Below are 15466 nucleotides of genomic sequence, written 5' to 3'. Positions count from 1 at the left end.
AAGGAGCTTTCACTCAGGGAGAGGGCCTGATGGGAGTTGTATTTGGGTGCTTTCCTCAGAGGTCTGAGGGTAAATCCCTTGCAGAGTGCTGAGTGGAAGTCTGCTGTTTGGTAAAATCATGGCCACTCAGTGGGAGCCAACTTCTTCAACAAGTCCTCGTATGAAGAAGCATAATTATTTACTTTGAAAGAAAAATCTCCATTTCTAGAATGGCCTTTCTCTCTCTCTCTCTCTCTCTCTCTCTCTCTCTCTCTCTCTCTCTCTCTCTCTTTCTTTCTTCCCAAGACAGGGTTTCTCTGTGTAGCCTTGGCTGTCCTAGACTTGCTTTGTAGACCAGGCTGTCCTCAAACTCATAGCAATCCGCCTGCCTCTGCCTCCCGAGTGCTGGGATTAAAGGCATGCACCACCACCACCTGGTATTAGAATGCCAGTTTCTTAAGGATTGCTTTTGCAGTTTTTTGACTTTTTTCTCTTGTTAGATCAACTTTAAAAATTTAGAGTTCTCATACTTGATGATTTAGGAAGATTTTTGGGCTCTAACATGTGAATCCTTGCAGTTTTGGTCATTAGTAATAATAAGCTTATAACAGTTTAGAAAAATACTTATGACATAGAATCTCCACACTGTGTGTGTGCATGTCTGTGTATGTGTGCATGCATTTTAATAAGTGATTGTTATTTTGGAACTAGGCAGGTAGCCAGGTCAAATGTCCCACATTCAGTAAATAATCTCTGTAGATGCCATTGTGAAATTGTCCAGCCTTGCTTTGTGCTGTCTTTGATAGTGCCTGTGCCTCTGAATCAGCCATTTCCTTTTACTTATTATTCTGACTTGTTTCCAGTGGGCGTGTCTGCTACATTTCCTGAATCCCGAGTCTTTCAGAGCTCAGCAATACCAGGTCTAGCCATTACTGAGGCTGAGCCTACTGCTGAGAATGCAAAGCTAAGAAGAGCGCAGTTGTCACTGTCATTGCTATGCTGAGAAAGAGCGGCATCAATCACTTCGCCTAAGTGACCGTTGGATGAGGAGGAGTAAAGTGGGGCCACGAGAATATGTGTAGTAGCATCTGTCATGACCAAGAAAGTTCTGGGTGAAGGACACCCCAATGATGAATAGAAGATACTTGGGTAAAGAGGAAAATGAGAGAGGAAAAAACAAAAAAAACAAAACAAAAAACAGACATCTCAGGCAAAAGGCACAATGTATGAAGACATTGTGCAGAATCTCTGGTTAAAATTATGTTTGAGTCTGTATTATAGTAAACCTAGTGTAGAATATAGAAATATTACTACATAAAACGTTGTGGGTCACAGAAAGGTTAACAATTGTTGCCTATGAAATTGGCCATGCCTATGGAACACTGAATTAGACTTTCTTGTCACTAATATTGCAAAATGAAAAGTTAATCTTGCAAAACGTTACCTACCTAAAAGAGTACAACAGTTTCTAGTCAACCCTCTGAAAAACTCATTTTGAATGAAATTAGACGGTAAAAACAGAGCTGACATTTCCTGAATTCCGAGTCTTTCAGAGCGCAGCAATGCCAAGGTCTAGCCATTACTGAGGCAGAGGGAGTGTCCAGCCGACTGTCAATTCAGCGCATTGCAGTGGTTTTCCAGTGAGCTTCCTCGATCAAAGCCTGCAGTATCGGGATAATTAGTGTGCTTCAATATGATGTCATAGCCTTGTGTAGACAGCCGCACTACAATTAAGAGAGAACATTTTGATTTAAAAAAAAAAAAGCCTCATTAATGGAAGTGGTGGTCAGTAGATTTCTGAACAATCTAGAAGTATTTTGCTCTGTGTTCTTGGGCCTACCTGTCTTTGGGGAGGTCAGTGCTGTGCTGCTGTGTCACTATGGTGGTCCCCCAGGGTATACAACAGTGACAGTCAGAGTGCTTGTTTAATATGATTATTCCATGGCAGGTGCAAAGAATAGACCGAGGGAGACACCTGAGAATTTCTCTAGGTGGGGAAATCAGCCACTGTCCTAATTCTGTGATCTTCTTTCTCACATGTCACCTGTGCGTTGGTGTTGACGTCATTATAATTCATCAGAGTACACAGTGAGATGCGTGTGTGAGCCTTGCAACAGGAAACCACTCAGCTGCAGGGACGGGCTCTGGCTCTGCATTATTTCAGCACTTGGTTGGCAGTGTCACCTCTGGGTTCCCTGGAATGGATCTATGGAGCGAGTCTATTTAAAAACCTCTTTCTAAACACTGGGGCAGATATGTTTATTACAATAAATTACCCTGTATTTAGTGTTACTGGTTAGCCCTCGGTGACTTTACTGTAGTGTGAGGTAAGGTTGTATTCTGTGAGTATTATTTCCGATGAACATTTTGCCAGAGAGGTGGCAGTTTTTCTACAAATTATTTGATAATTGTTTTAAATTAGTCTCCTACCGCCCAATGAATTACAATTTTAAAATGAAAATTGCAGGTGTCTTCTTTTGTTCCTTGTAGTCTCTTAAAATATTTTAATTAGTTTATAAGCTAGGTGTGTGATATATGCCTGTAAATTTTAGCACTTGAGGCGGCTTAGGCATCAAGATTATGAGTTGTCAACCTGGGCTACCTAGAAAGACCATGTTTCAAAAAGAAGAGGAGATGAGAGGAGATAATTTTAAATGAAGGTAGTCCAGGTATCTTTTCAGTCACAAATAACTCACTCAGCACAAGCAAGTGCCTGGTAGACACAGGTGTTATATTCCTGGAGGGATGTGTCTACTCAAGGCAAGGCCCTGCTTTGCAGACCTCCTGTCCTGGTACAGAGTAGGGTGTAGGGTTACTCCTGTGTGTACCACCTGCCATAGTCTAGGTCCTGTGTGCTGAGAGCAAGCTGAAGAATCACAGAGATCTGCTGTCTAGCCAGCTTGCTGCTGCCTCCACTCCTGTGAATCTGGGACTTTTGAGTCAGAGGGAAAAAGTCTGTCGTAATAACTCACATTCTTGTTGAATGAACAGTCTATGATCATCAGGAGAATGGGGCTAAGAGGGTTGGGGCATTCTATAACTCAGTCAGTAAAGCTTTTGGCTTGCAAGTAAGGACCTGAGATAGATGCTAGAAAATCCGTTTAAAAAAAAAAAAAAAGTGCTGGGTGTGACTAAACACCCTTCCATTCCAGTGCTGGGGAAAGGGACATGGGCAGACCATTTGGGTTAGCTGGTAAATTTTAGGCTAATGAAAAAATCCCTGTCGCCTCCAAAGAAAACGGGAAGAGTGACTGAAACAATGTCTGAGGCTGGTTTTGGCCTTCAAATGCACACACCCACACACAGCAAGAGAGAGAAGGGTTGGGGGAGGAGAGAGGGAGGAAGAAAGATGGGGTTGATAAAGAGAACTGAACGGTACTGATGCAGAATGGTGAGAGGGCAGTTAACCGTCACACAGTCATGTCTAAAGCACAGAAGTCACAGAGAAGACAGTAGAAATGTACATCACATCTTGACTTGGACCAGCGATTGTCACACGTGATGCTGTATGAGTTTTACATGAGGAGTGCAGCAAGGACAAGGAAGTGGCAAAAACCAGAGGCACCCAGCAGTGGACAGTGGTTGGAAGGAGAAAGCAGACCTCCAAGTAGGAATGGTTCATTGCCAGACATAACAAAGGAAAGGGACGATGCATAACCAAGAAACAGTCGACGGATGACAAATTATTAAGAAGGCCAGGGGCGGGGTGTGGTACTTCTTGATAAAGTAAATTACAAATGAGTTTTGCTGAAGGCAGGGCAGGGTGATCAGATGGCAGCTGGAGCCTAGGGAGAGATGAGGAGTTCGGTCTCCTATCAAGAGTGATACCACACTGAGGTTGGGGGTTCTCCCTAGGTGAAGTAGACGTTTTAGAGGTCACAGGCCAGGCCTCGTTAAGCTGAGGGCTCACAAGACCTTGACTAAAGTTTAGTCAAGGAAGAAACTTTGCTAGGGTTTAATGTGCATTTCAGAAATAAGTTCTGTGTGTGATTTCCACTTTGTACTTATTCAGAGTCTACCCTGCTTTGATTGTGTCTCTTCTCGTGATATGGTCTTCTCCTGTCAGAGTACCACAGAGAACTTTCTTCTTAGAAACCATAAAATGCACACTACATAGACACAAATTTATAGAAAGGTAGAAATTTGCTTTGTGGTGTATAAATTACTGGTTTCATGTAAGATATAATTTACTCAAAAGTTTTTAGGGGAAAATGATCGTACAATAACTTTACATGGTCCCATTATTTCCGGCTCCAATAGCCAAATGACTATTCTGCAGTACAACGGAAACTTGAATACACATAGGATGCCCATGTGGACACGCAGAGATGCGAGGTAAAGGATGGAGATATAGTGAGAATTCTAGATCTTTGGGTTCTTCAAAAACATAGAAATGTTATAAGAATGTGCTTTCATTTTAATCCCCAACACAAAATGGAAAGCTGTGGATACCATTAAAGGTAATAAAGATTAGAATTGAGTGGGGGAGATCTCCTGAGAACCTTGGCCATTGGCCCCCAGGGCACTTAGTTCACAGGAAATGTCTATTTACAATTAATTCCCCACCACACACAGCACAAGTCATGCCTAGAAACAGAAAGGGGGCGATGTGGTGAGAATTCTGGAATTTTGGTTTCTTTAAAAACACAGAAATACTAAAAGAATGTGCTCTTGTTTTAATCGAGTTGTGGCGAGGTGGGGCTGCTTCAGACTGTCCGCAGCAGCTGACTGGTTTGACTCCCTGCTCTAGCAGAAGCATAGTTCTGCCAGCTGTGGATAGTTTCTGCAATTGTGTGATGTTTGGATTTCTGGCAGCTTGTCAGGGGGGTGTATACATGCTAGAGCCCTAGTAGGCCATCAGTGGTTGTTGGTTGTTCAAGGGTGTTGGTTGCAGTTTGTTAGTAGCCATGGTCAAAGAAGAAATAAAAAGAAAGAAGTTAGATTTGGAATATCTCTCTCCCTCTCCCTCTCCCTCTCCCTCTCCCTCTCTCTCTCTCTCTCTCTCTCTCCCTCTGTCTCTCCCTCCCTCCCTCCTTCCCCCTCCCTCTCTCTCTTTCCCTCCCTCCTCTCTCCTCTTCCTCCCTTCCTCTGTCCTTCCCACACTCCTTTCCTCCTCCCTCCCTCCCTCATCCTCCTTTCCTCCCTTCCCTCCTTCTTCTATCCTGCTTTCTATCCTATCTAGTGATAAGGGGCCCGAAACCAGGGCCATAAAAGGTAGGAAACAGAAGAACCCACAACATAGCAAAGACAAGCTATAAGATGACCTGATACACGTTATGAAAATGACATAAGTACTTATTTCTGCATTTCTTATTAAAGATGAAGAAGTTAACATTTAGTTTCAGTAGCAATATACATATATTCACTATGCATTAGATGTGCCCCAGGCATGGTGACACGTTCTAATAACCCCAACCCCTGAGAGGCAAAAGCAAGAAGATCCTTAGTTCAAGGCTAGTTTGGGCTTTGCAGAGGCTGGGTGAAAATGACTAAGTGGGTGGAGGGTACAGTGACTCTTGCCAAGAAGACTTCTTGCGGAACACAGGACCAAATGGTCAGATATTACCAGGATGGGGGAAGAGAGCACTGATGACGGGTGAGCAATTGGTTGCATATCAAGAGTGACCTCATCTCAAGGGCAGGAATTCTCTCTAAATGAAGCAGTCAAGCCTGAGCTATATAACAAGACCCTGACCCAAATACAACAGGAACACTGCTGCCATCAACAGCTGTGTCACATGCACACACCAGAGACAGACAGACAGACAGACAGACAGACAGACAGACAGACAGACACAGAGAGACAGACAGTAATAGCTGGTCTCAAACTTGTGATTCTCCTTCCTCATCCTCCTGAGTGCTGGGGTTATTGGATGCATACCACAAACAACTGTATTCATATTATGGGGAAAGACAGAAGATGCAACAGATACAGTAGGCTGCTATATCAAAGTTTATATATTTTAAGATGAGGTAAATGTTAAATTTCTATTTGAACCTTTGATATTTTGGAATCTGTGTTTGCATATCTGTCCTAAGACTTGAAAATCTGAAGACATGCAATACAAAGCGTTTCTTTCTTTCTTTCTTTCTTTCTTTCTTTCTTTCTTTCTTTCTTTCTTTCTTTCTTTCTTTCTTTCTTTCTTTCATCATTGTATGTCCAAGCAGGTGAGGGTCCCTGGCTCATTAGATAGCATGAATCTCGTATGAAGTTTCACACACATTTTTCTCCTCAGATGGGGGCAGAAGGCATGGAAGGAGCTGCTTCAGGAAGTCTGCACTCTAGGAAACTCCTTAGCTTCACATTGTCAGGTAAGTGTCAGGGTGTAGCCTCCAGTCTGAGGGCGTGTAGCTTCAATGGAGGGCACAGTTTCTTCTTTCTACAGCACCGTATGTGGCCCACAGACTAGGTTAGTTTGAGTTCCTTTGACTGTACTTAGGGAAAATCAATTGTACGATTATTATGTTGAGAAAATACTCTTTTTACCAAGTTTTCTCATGAAAGAAGGACTGGGTGAGTGTGTGAGGTCACTGAAAGTATATGTAATGTGCTAAATAATGCTGCTAATGGGCTTCAGTAATTTTAAACAATTTGTGCTCACTTCAACTAGAAAAAGAGAAAGGTTTGAAGGCTTGAAGAAAAGAAAAATAAAAGGCATGCTTTTTTCCTATGATGATAGCACATAAAAATTGAAAAGCAGATAGATGTTTTCATGAAATTAAATAGATTTAACAAGTAAAGAGATAGTGGTTTTCTGCTTGGTATAACAAGCCACCTGCTTGCAGCACCACGTTCAGGCTATAGTTTTGCATTGCAGTTTGTGAAGTTGTCTGAGCTGAAACTAGTATTCGACTAATTGGGGCTTACTCCCAAAGGGGAAAATGTTTTGATAAAACGTCAGCTTACACAAATTGACTTTTTTTTGAAACAAAAAGTAGACACTGCATGTATGTGTGCACTGGGCTACAGCATAAAAAAGTTGAAATTTATGTTGTACATGGGGACATTGTCAAAGAAGTTTGAAGGCCACCGACTGAGCAGGAACGGATTGGCAGTTATAAAGCCAAGGGTGCTCTCAGGAAGCCTGTGCATGAACTGGAGTTTGCAAATAGATAGTTTATACAAAGCCTAAAGCTTACTTGACTCTGTAAAGAGAATTTCTGTAGGTGTAACTCATCTGAGATGTAACTGAAGCTCCATTTCCTTCACCACTTAAATACTGTGGATGAGCATCGGCATCTGAACAGTGAGACTGTGAGAACAGCCACCTCCATGAGCCATAGTGGCCACAGCAGACCAGGCTGGGCGCATCCGCTCATCCCCGCCGTGCATGGGCTTCTTGCTTAGATCTGTGTGGTCCTTTTCACGCCCTGGGAGGCTGTTAATTTGAAGGCCTCTTCTCCTTCCTTCAACTTCCTGGTTGTAACTTGGTTGGGTAGCTGATGGCTCAGACTGGGGCAATCAGTATAATTTTGTTTGGGATTTTTAAAGCATCTGGGTCATTAGAAGATACTTTAAAGCACCGTGGTCTGTGATAGCCTTTGCCTAGCCCCGACACTGCTTCCCAAAGGCATGCTGATTGACAGCTTACGCCTTAGACCTGGCATGTCTTCTGGAGTTGCAGGCACTGTAGCCCCTGGTGACAGTGACGAACAATTAGCCACCCCCAGTGATGGTTTGCTGTACTTTATTGATGTCCTAGTTTAGAGCTATTGAGCTGTGTTTGATTGGTGCATATCATTTACACATGGCAGTCACATATTGACTTTGACTTCAGGAGTGTTGTTAACTCACCTCAGGAGAATGACTATCAGGAAAGTAAAATCACAGGACACCTTCCTCAGGACAGATAAACTCTAGGACACCGGGGAGTCCATCTTTAAATACTTTTGAGGCATCCCACCTCAGTTCACATAGCTGCCTGTGATGGGTTTTTTGTCGCTAGATAGACATTAGCTGAGTGTACAGAAATGGGTAAAAAATCATCAGAGGTGGATTGAATTGTAGAACATTAACTCTAAAACAATTAATGTGATTGTAGACTGACAGTGGGTGACGGCATTTGTCTGAAAGCATTGACATGCTGGGATGGCTGCCTGCAAATGCACAGTGCCTGATCATCTAAGGATGACTAAGGATGCAGAGAACTGAACTCTACAGCTTCAGCAAAACGTTGTGTCCTGATTAATGTTTCAAATCTTAGAGTAGGGCTGAGGCCAGGCTATTTAGCATGCGTGCCTTTGTGGCCTTCTTCGGTTTGTTATGTGTTATGGATATTTATGAACAATGAAGCAAAGGAAAATAAAGAGATATGAGAGCAGAGCTGAGATGAGTGAAAGGGGCTGAATCACCAAGCTACAAATAATTGGCAATTTATCACCTGTGTTAATCAAGAGTCACTCATCCCTGCAGTGTCTCGCTGTGGAGGAGTCGGCATCAGGGTTGCCTAACATTGCCGTCTTTTTTCAGAGTGACTTTAATCGACTGGCAGAATGCTTTCCTGTTCAAAGGAATGTTTGTCTGTGGATGAATTAGTTTTGTCAGACTTTGTAACAGCTATTTCTATCCACGTGACTCTGCATTTACTTCAAGGAAATCCCTTGCTTGGAAGTAAACTTACTATCTAGAGGCTATCAAGTCTCTCTTGAGTCTGAGGCAAGAATCCTCAAGAAGGGCAAGAAAATAAATGTGTGAACGGCATTTCCTTCTCAAGGCTCCTTTACACTAACAGAGAAAACATGCAGTTGATGAGCAGTCAAGTGAAAAATCTGCATTTAATAATGACTGCGTATTTTATGCAATATCAAAACTGAGACCACTGGGATAATGAGATGACAGCAGCTTCACAGAGTCCCTGTGTCAGTCCTCACTCGTCCCTCCCCACTCTGCTGTTGGTTTCTAGGTCAGCAATCAACCTCCATCTCATGCAGTGTTGTTAACATGAGGCCTCACTGCTGAATATCTCTGTATTTACTGATGTATTATCCTATCCCTTCCACTGCTGGCTGTGTGTTGTTAGACAGCCCTGGCCTGTTTTTATCACATATATCTAGGCCATGAGTTCTTGTGGGCCAGTCCCATCCCTTCCAGGGAGTGAGCTTGGGGAATACCTGAAGCCTATGGTCTAGGTGACTCCCATTGACCTGTAACTCGGGGCCATGACACAGAGTCTCTTTCCCTGCTGCTCTAGCCATGGCAGGGGTCTCCCTGGGCAGAGTCGCTTTCTAAGCCAGAGTCTTCACGTCCTCCAGATGGCTCTGAGCCACGTGAAATGTAGTCTCTCCCACAGCTTCCAAGATGGGTTAGCTCTGGAGTACATCAGTCACACTGATAGGCTCAGGACGGTGTTGTGAACCCAGCTAAGCCAGCTTCCCTTCTAGACATTTGTGTATGTGTCAGCCCTCTAACGATGAAAATGTCTTCTTGCTGAGCAGACTTCAGCTAAGACTTTTAGCGGCTTGTGTCATATAAAACATCTTGTGAGTATAAAGTAAGTTATAAGATACTCACCAAATATTTAAATGACTTTATAAGTTATAGAAAAAAAACTGAAGAATTATTTAAAATAATTACATTTACATATTGGACTCAGAATATACATGGCATTTAAGAGGTAGTACAAATGAGTGTGTGCTTTAAATTTTTATCTCAACATAAACTTGGTTCAAACTTATGCACACACACACAATATACATACGCACATATATGGTGTAGGTATATGTAGCTTAATGTATGTAGGTCTTTGTATGAAAGAATGTATTTTTCATATACTGGTGATTGAGAATGTCTATGTCTTACATTCTCACTGACCAATCACACTGCACCAGCACAAAGCTGGTGCGGATGCACAGTACCTGGGATGAAAGGGCTCCAGATGCAGAAACATACAGTGATGAAAGAGGGCTGGCTTTGTTTTTGCCACCTTGGAGATCCCTCTGCTGGAATTACTGCCATGACCCTCTTGACACTCTCTACACATGCACACAGTGTGACTAACTCTGCTGCTGGGTCACCTAGCTCTACCTCTGGCTAGAGCTGCGCATCAATTAAGAATGCCTGAGTTGGCCTAGAGAGATGGCTCAGAGGTTAAGAATACTGTCTGCTCTTCCGGAGGTCCTGAGTTCAATTCCTAGCAACCACATGGTGGCTCACAACCATCTATAATGTGATCTGACGCCCTCTTCTGGCGAGCAGGCAGAGCACTGTGTGCACAATAATAAATAAATAGATCTTTTTAAAAAAGAAAAAAAGAAGACCTGAGTCTTAGCTGTTTTTTGCTAACCAGGATGTCTGGCACCTTACTCCTCTTTCTGTGCTTCCCCCCTCCCTACTGCCTTTCCTCTTTCCTCCCTCCCTTCCTCCCTTCCTCCCTCCCTCCCTCCCTTCCTTCCTCTGTCTCCCCCTCTCCCTTCTCCTTCCCCTCTCCCTCCCTCCCCCTCCTCTTCCTCTCTCCCTCCCTCTTCCTCTTCTCCTCTCCTTTCCTTTTCCCTTCCCCCTCCCTCTTCCTCCCCTTCACCCTCCCCCTTTTTCTCCCTGCCCCTCCCTCTCTCCCTCCCCCTCCCCCTCTCCCTCTAGATCTCAGGGCAGTTGGGCTCAAGAAAGGGATGTTCTTCAACCCTGACCCTTATCTTAAGATGTCCATTCAGCCAGGGAAGAAGAGCAGTTTCCCTACCTGTGCCCACCACGGGCAGGAGAGAAGATCCACCATCATCAGCAACACCACCAACCCAATCTGGCACAGAGAGGTAAGACAGGGGTGGGGGTGGGAGGGTGGGAGTGGGGGTAGGGGTGGGGGGTTGGTGTCTTCTGCTGACAGTGCTTGACAGGCGAGTTTTCCCTCTGAACTCTGTGCCACCTTGAGCTGTTAATGGATATGGGCAAGATGGCTCCAGCCCTCTAGTTCTGTTGCAAAAAGGGTCCACTGCATATGAACATTAGAGTCAGATGTATAGTAAAATTGGTGATGTGTTCACTTCTAGGGTAGAATTTTATGAAAGCTAACGGCTTATTAATCAAAATAAATACCTTAATGTGTTTAAAAATATAGGGTTCGTGAGGAACAAAATATATGAAAGTTTTCATAAAAACAGAAGAAATAAAATCTTACCTTGAAGAATCACAGCAGAGCCTGAATCAAAGGGGGGGGCTGTATTTTTTAATTTAAATTTTTAATTTTTTTTTTTTATCTTTTGCTCTACCACATATTCAGTCCAAATTAAAGCCCCCTCCTCTGCTTTGGCAAGTATTTATATGAACTTTCAGCTTTGTGCTAGCTGTGCCATTCAGGAAGCCGGCATCCCTAGTGAAGGCAGATTGTGCTGATGGTATTTGAGAGTTCCTCACAGCTACATTCTGTTACCAGTCTTCTTAACACATTGTGTCAGTGAAATCAAACAAAGGACTTTCTCATTAGAGCTACACAGAGTCAAAGGTGCTTTCCCATTGTCCCTCAGGGATCCTAGCGCTGGAATGTTTCTAGCTAAGCCTTTGCTGGTATGGGAGTTGCATACTTACTTAGGTCATCCCTGAATGTTTAGCCACAGGAGTATGTCCTAACAATGTTATAGACGCATTTAGTTGGAGAGAGTGAGTTCAGGGAATATGAAACTATTTAGAGCAAAGGTCTAAATGTCTGGGACTCCAGTGCAGAAGGGCTGAACAGTCCTGTGTTTATTTGAATGGAGCATTACTGTTTATGTTTTTATGCCTGTCCTAAAACATCACGATGTCATAGTGCCCAGAGCGACTCTTAAAGTCATAGCACCTTGTCTACCATATCTTGAAGCCTAGAAACCATACATCATTTCAGTGTGAGGTCTAGAAAGCCCATAGTGGACGCAGTAACAGAACAAACAACAACGCCCTTTCCTTCGTACTTAGGCACCTTTCTGCACCACCCTGGCACAAATCCAGGGTCACCACACATGCTAGCTGAGCACTCTACGCTGACTGCACCCCAGGCCTGCCCAGCACTGTGCGTTTCCCTGATGGGGTAGCCAGGAGTGTGATCTAGCCATCTGTGCCTCTGGTGATGAACAGACTCAGCTCTAAGTACGTAGGTGACATCCTAGGCAGAGGCAGAGGCGCCTACATATAGCTTTCTTATTCCTCGCAAGCACTGTTTTCCATGAAGCAGACTGCCAAATCCCTCTGCCCTTTGGAGAACTTGAATTATTACACTGAGTAAACCTAGTGGCACCTAAATGTCAACCAGACTCGTACTCCTCACATTGCTGTAGTTTTGTGGACACTATCAAGGAAAAGCAAAATGAACCACACTCACCTCCTGCCTCCTCCGTCGTTTACGGAGCTCAGACTTTTAAACAAAAACAGGATGAGTATTACTGAATTTTCCTTTTACGTCAGTAAGCATTATGCATAATTTAATCTCTGATAGTATCTCTTGGAACTACTAAGCCAAGGAAGTGTATCACTGCATGAACGGATCTCTGCTGTCACTCAGATTTTAAACTTTTCTGATGGTTTAAGAATTATTGTGAGTTTTATTGGTTTTAAGTGAGTACAGGATTGACAGAAACTGGTAATGTGGACCCTGCATGTCATAAAAAGTTAAGAGATAACATTGTCTGTATATGAAATGATAAATTGTTGTATTTGTCTTCTAAGCCAACATGCTATATGTTTTTTGATTTCAGAAATACTCCTTTTTTGCACTTTTAACTGATGTCTTAGAAATTGAAATTAAAGACAAATTTGCCAAGAGCCGTCCCATCATCAAGCGCTTCCTGGGGAAACTGACCATCCCTGTGCAGAGGCTGTTGGAGCGGCAGGCTGCCGGGTAACCAGCTCCCACTGGGGGATCTTGAGATTAGGTTGTGTGGAGACAGCTGAAGTGATACTTGGTTGTCCCGGGGTGTGTCTTGCCGAAAAGAAGTGGAGCGAACCTCTTCACAAAATAAAAGTGCACTTATGCCCAGAATACCTTGTTTTAACGATACACTCTCTTGTGGTATCCGTCCCCTTTCCAAGTTTCGCCTAGATGGCCATCAGTGGCAATTCTCTCTGTGTCCAGCTGGTTTGGGGCCATGCTGCATTCTTGCCATAACACCCTTTCAGTGAGCATCAATCTACTCTCACCTTGTCAGAGGAATTCCATCCACAGGGCCTATATTCATCCCTGAAACACAAGGGATAAAAAAGCTTATTGGGAGACTTCGTTTCACTTTTCACTCATGTGTGTTGTCCGTAAGCTGGGAGCAGTAGTTAGGAAATACAACTCCATCGTCATAAGTATACCAAACTCATAACTACAAGTACCCCGGGGTAGCACAATGGAGACATTTTGTGTGACTTTTTTCACTGCAGCAGAACCTTTTGAACGTACAGTAGTGGTAGCGCAAAGAGTAATTAGTGTGAACGCCACCCTCACAGAAGTAGCGGGGTAACCCCCTGAGGTGCCAGGTTCCTACTCTGTCAGCAGTTAGAATATGACACGATTTGCCCCTGTAGCCTCAGCAACTGCAAGAGGTAGATACTGTGATGCTAACTATTTCAGAGGCGAGGCGTCTGAGGCTGGCAAGCTATGGTAGAGCTGAGCTTGGAGCTCAGCCCCTCAGTTGTAGCCCTGCCGCTGTGTTGTACCTGCTGTGATTGTCGCCTGCAGAGAGCAGGCCCTGCGCATTCGCTGCAGTGTTCTTGGGTTTGAATTTCCTTATCTGAAAACAGTTGCTCAGACTACACAGTGTTTATAGCCCCTCAAACCTGAAACTCACAGGTTCTGATGGATTCTAGCCCTCTTGACTCTCAGGGGGTGAGGACAGTGTGGTTCAGTTAGACAGCCCTCACAACGTAAAGAGATGATACAACATTCTAGAAGCTTGGCTTATCTGATAAAAGCTGAGAAATAAAAGTTATTTTTAAGCATAATAATTATAGCTTTAGAAGATTTATTTTGAGAGCTTTTGAAATTATCTTTAACATGCGTCAACGGTGAAAGATAATGGCGAGACTCAACTGCAATAAATCTAATATATTTCTCACTTGATTTACATTAATTATAGTCATCTAATTCATGTAATACGTATGTATCAGTTTCATGTACTGATGGCAAGAATGGTCATGGAAGAGCTCAGTCTTGTCAGTGGCTAGAACGGCCATGAACTCTGTAGTGTTTGAGTTCGTCATATAAAAAGCTAACCACTCATGGGAGCCACAGACTGTATGTATGTTGTGGAAGATAGAGCTGCGATGTCTCTCCATGAGTGGGCTAAAAGCTTTGCCATCATACCAGACGCTGACATATGTTAATATTTCTGACTGGATTACTGTTTTCTATAATCAATCCATCTTAAGTGTTAGGTGTTTTGATTAGTTATATATTTGGTGAACCGAAGCTGTCTGAAATAGGTGAAAATGTGCAGGATACGGCTGAATGGGGTAAGCACAGTTCCTAATCTGTTTTAAAAGCATTTGTATAAATGTAACAGTTTTCATGGCACAGTCGTGTCATGGTCCTATGCTTACCAGTTCCTCTGATCAGTGGGAGAATGCCTCAGGCATCTGGGGAAAGCCTTTTATTGTTCCTTTGTTATAATAATAGCAATGTATAGCATATTCTGCATACTAATATATCACAGCAGGAGTCAGTTTGAGTCAGGGTAGGGCTGGACAAGCCCAGGAGGAGTACCACGTCCCCAGACAGGCATCCGTACGGAGTCCCAGGTCCCCAGACCAGTATCTGTATGGTGACAAGCTCTTCACAGAGGGTCTGCGAGGCATAGGGAGCTTTTCTGAACTTGATGTGGAATAGTTGAACTGAGGACCTTCTCTCAGTTAAAAAAAAAAAAAATATATATATATATATATATATATATAGTGCCTACTAAATGCCAAGAGCTGTGCTGGGTGTCGGCGATGAGCCACTAAGCAACACAGATGGGTACAGTACTCTCCTCATACCCCTTATAAAACACTCACTCTCCACCTTACATATTACTTTTACAAATCTTCCATCATTAGCATCATAATTTTTGGGCAGAAGAAGGGAGGAGCAGTCAGCTTATTTTAACAAGAAAATGATGGTTTCATTAGAGGACTGGCTGTCAGAAGAGATGGGTGGAAAACCAGAACGTAGAGAGAGCGCCATAGGACTTGCCGCTGGGCACACACGCGGGAGTGCAGACACTTCTGTGTGTCAGGTGCTCTCTACATGCTGGGGAAGCAGTAGTGAGGAGGAGAAAGGCGTCGCTGCCATCCTGCCCGTTACAGTTGTCAGCGCAGTCCCATCAAACATTCCAATGTAATGTGCATGCGTATCTGTTTCAACTCCCTGTTCAACAAAAGAGCATTGACAGCAGCATGACCTTCAGGTACCCACAGGTAAGAGGAACTGCACCCAAAGCAGCCTGGACTTCCGGAGCCTGTGTGCGAAATGAACTTGTGGTACAGAGGCTGTGCCTGGCAGGAGCATCTGCAGCCCAGGTCTGCCATCCAGGAGCTTCTCAACTATGCCTTCATGTCTTCCCT

The 15466-nt window shown here is 43.6% G+C and overlaps 1 protein-coding gene across 1 annotated transcript in view; it reads left to right on the top strand.

Moving 5' to 3' along the window:
* The window catches only part of Hecw2 (HECT, C2 and WW domain containing E3 ubiquitin protein ligase 2), a 360925-nt gene that overhangs the window by 236834 nt on the left and 108625 nt on the right, over positions 1 to 15466 (top strand). The window contains exons 5-7 of the mRNA XM_051153821.1: positions 6216 to 6291; positions 10556 to 10725; positions 12637 to 12779. Coding sequence (XP_051009778.1) covers positions 6216 to 6291; positions 10556 to 10725; positions 12637 to 12779 — 389 coding nt within the window. The remainder of the gene's footprint in view (positions 1 to 6215; positions 6292 to 10555; positions 10726 to 12636; positions 12780 to 15466) is intronic.

Source organism: Acomys russatus, chromosome 12, assembly GCF_903995435.1.
Source record: "Acomys russatus chromosome 12, mAcoRus1.1, whole genome shotgun sequence".
Lineage (NCBI taxonomy): Eukaryota > Metazoa > Chordata > Mammalia > Rodentia > Muridae > Acomys > Acomys russatus.
This window is presented reverse-complemented; position numbering and strand designations above follow the sequence as displayed.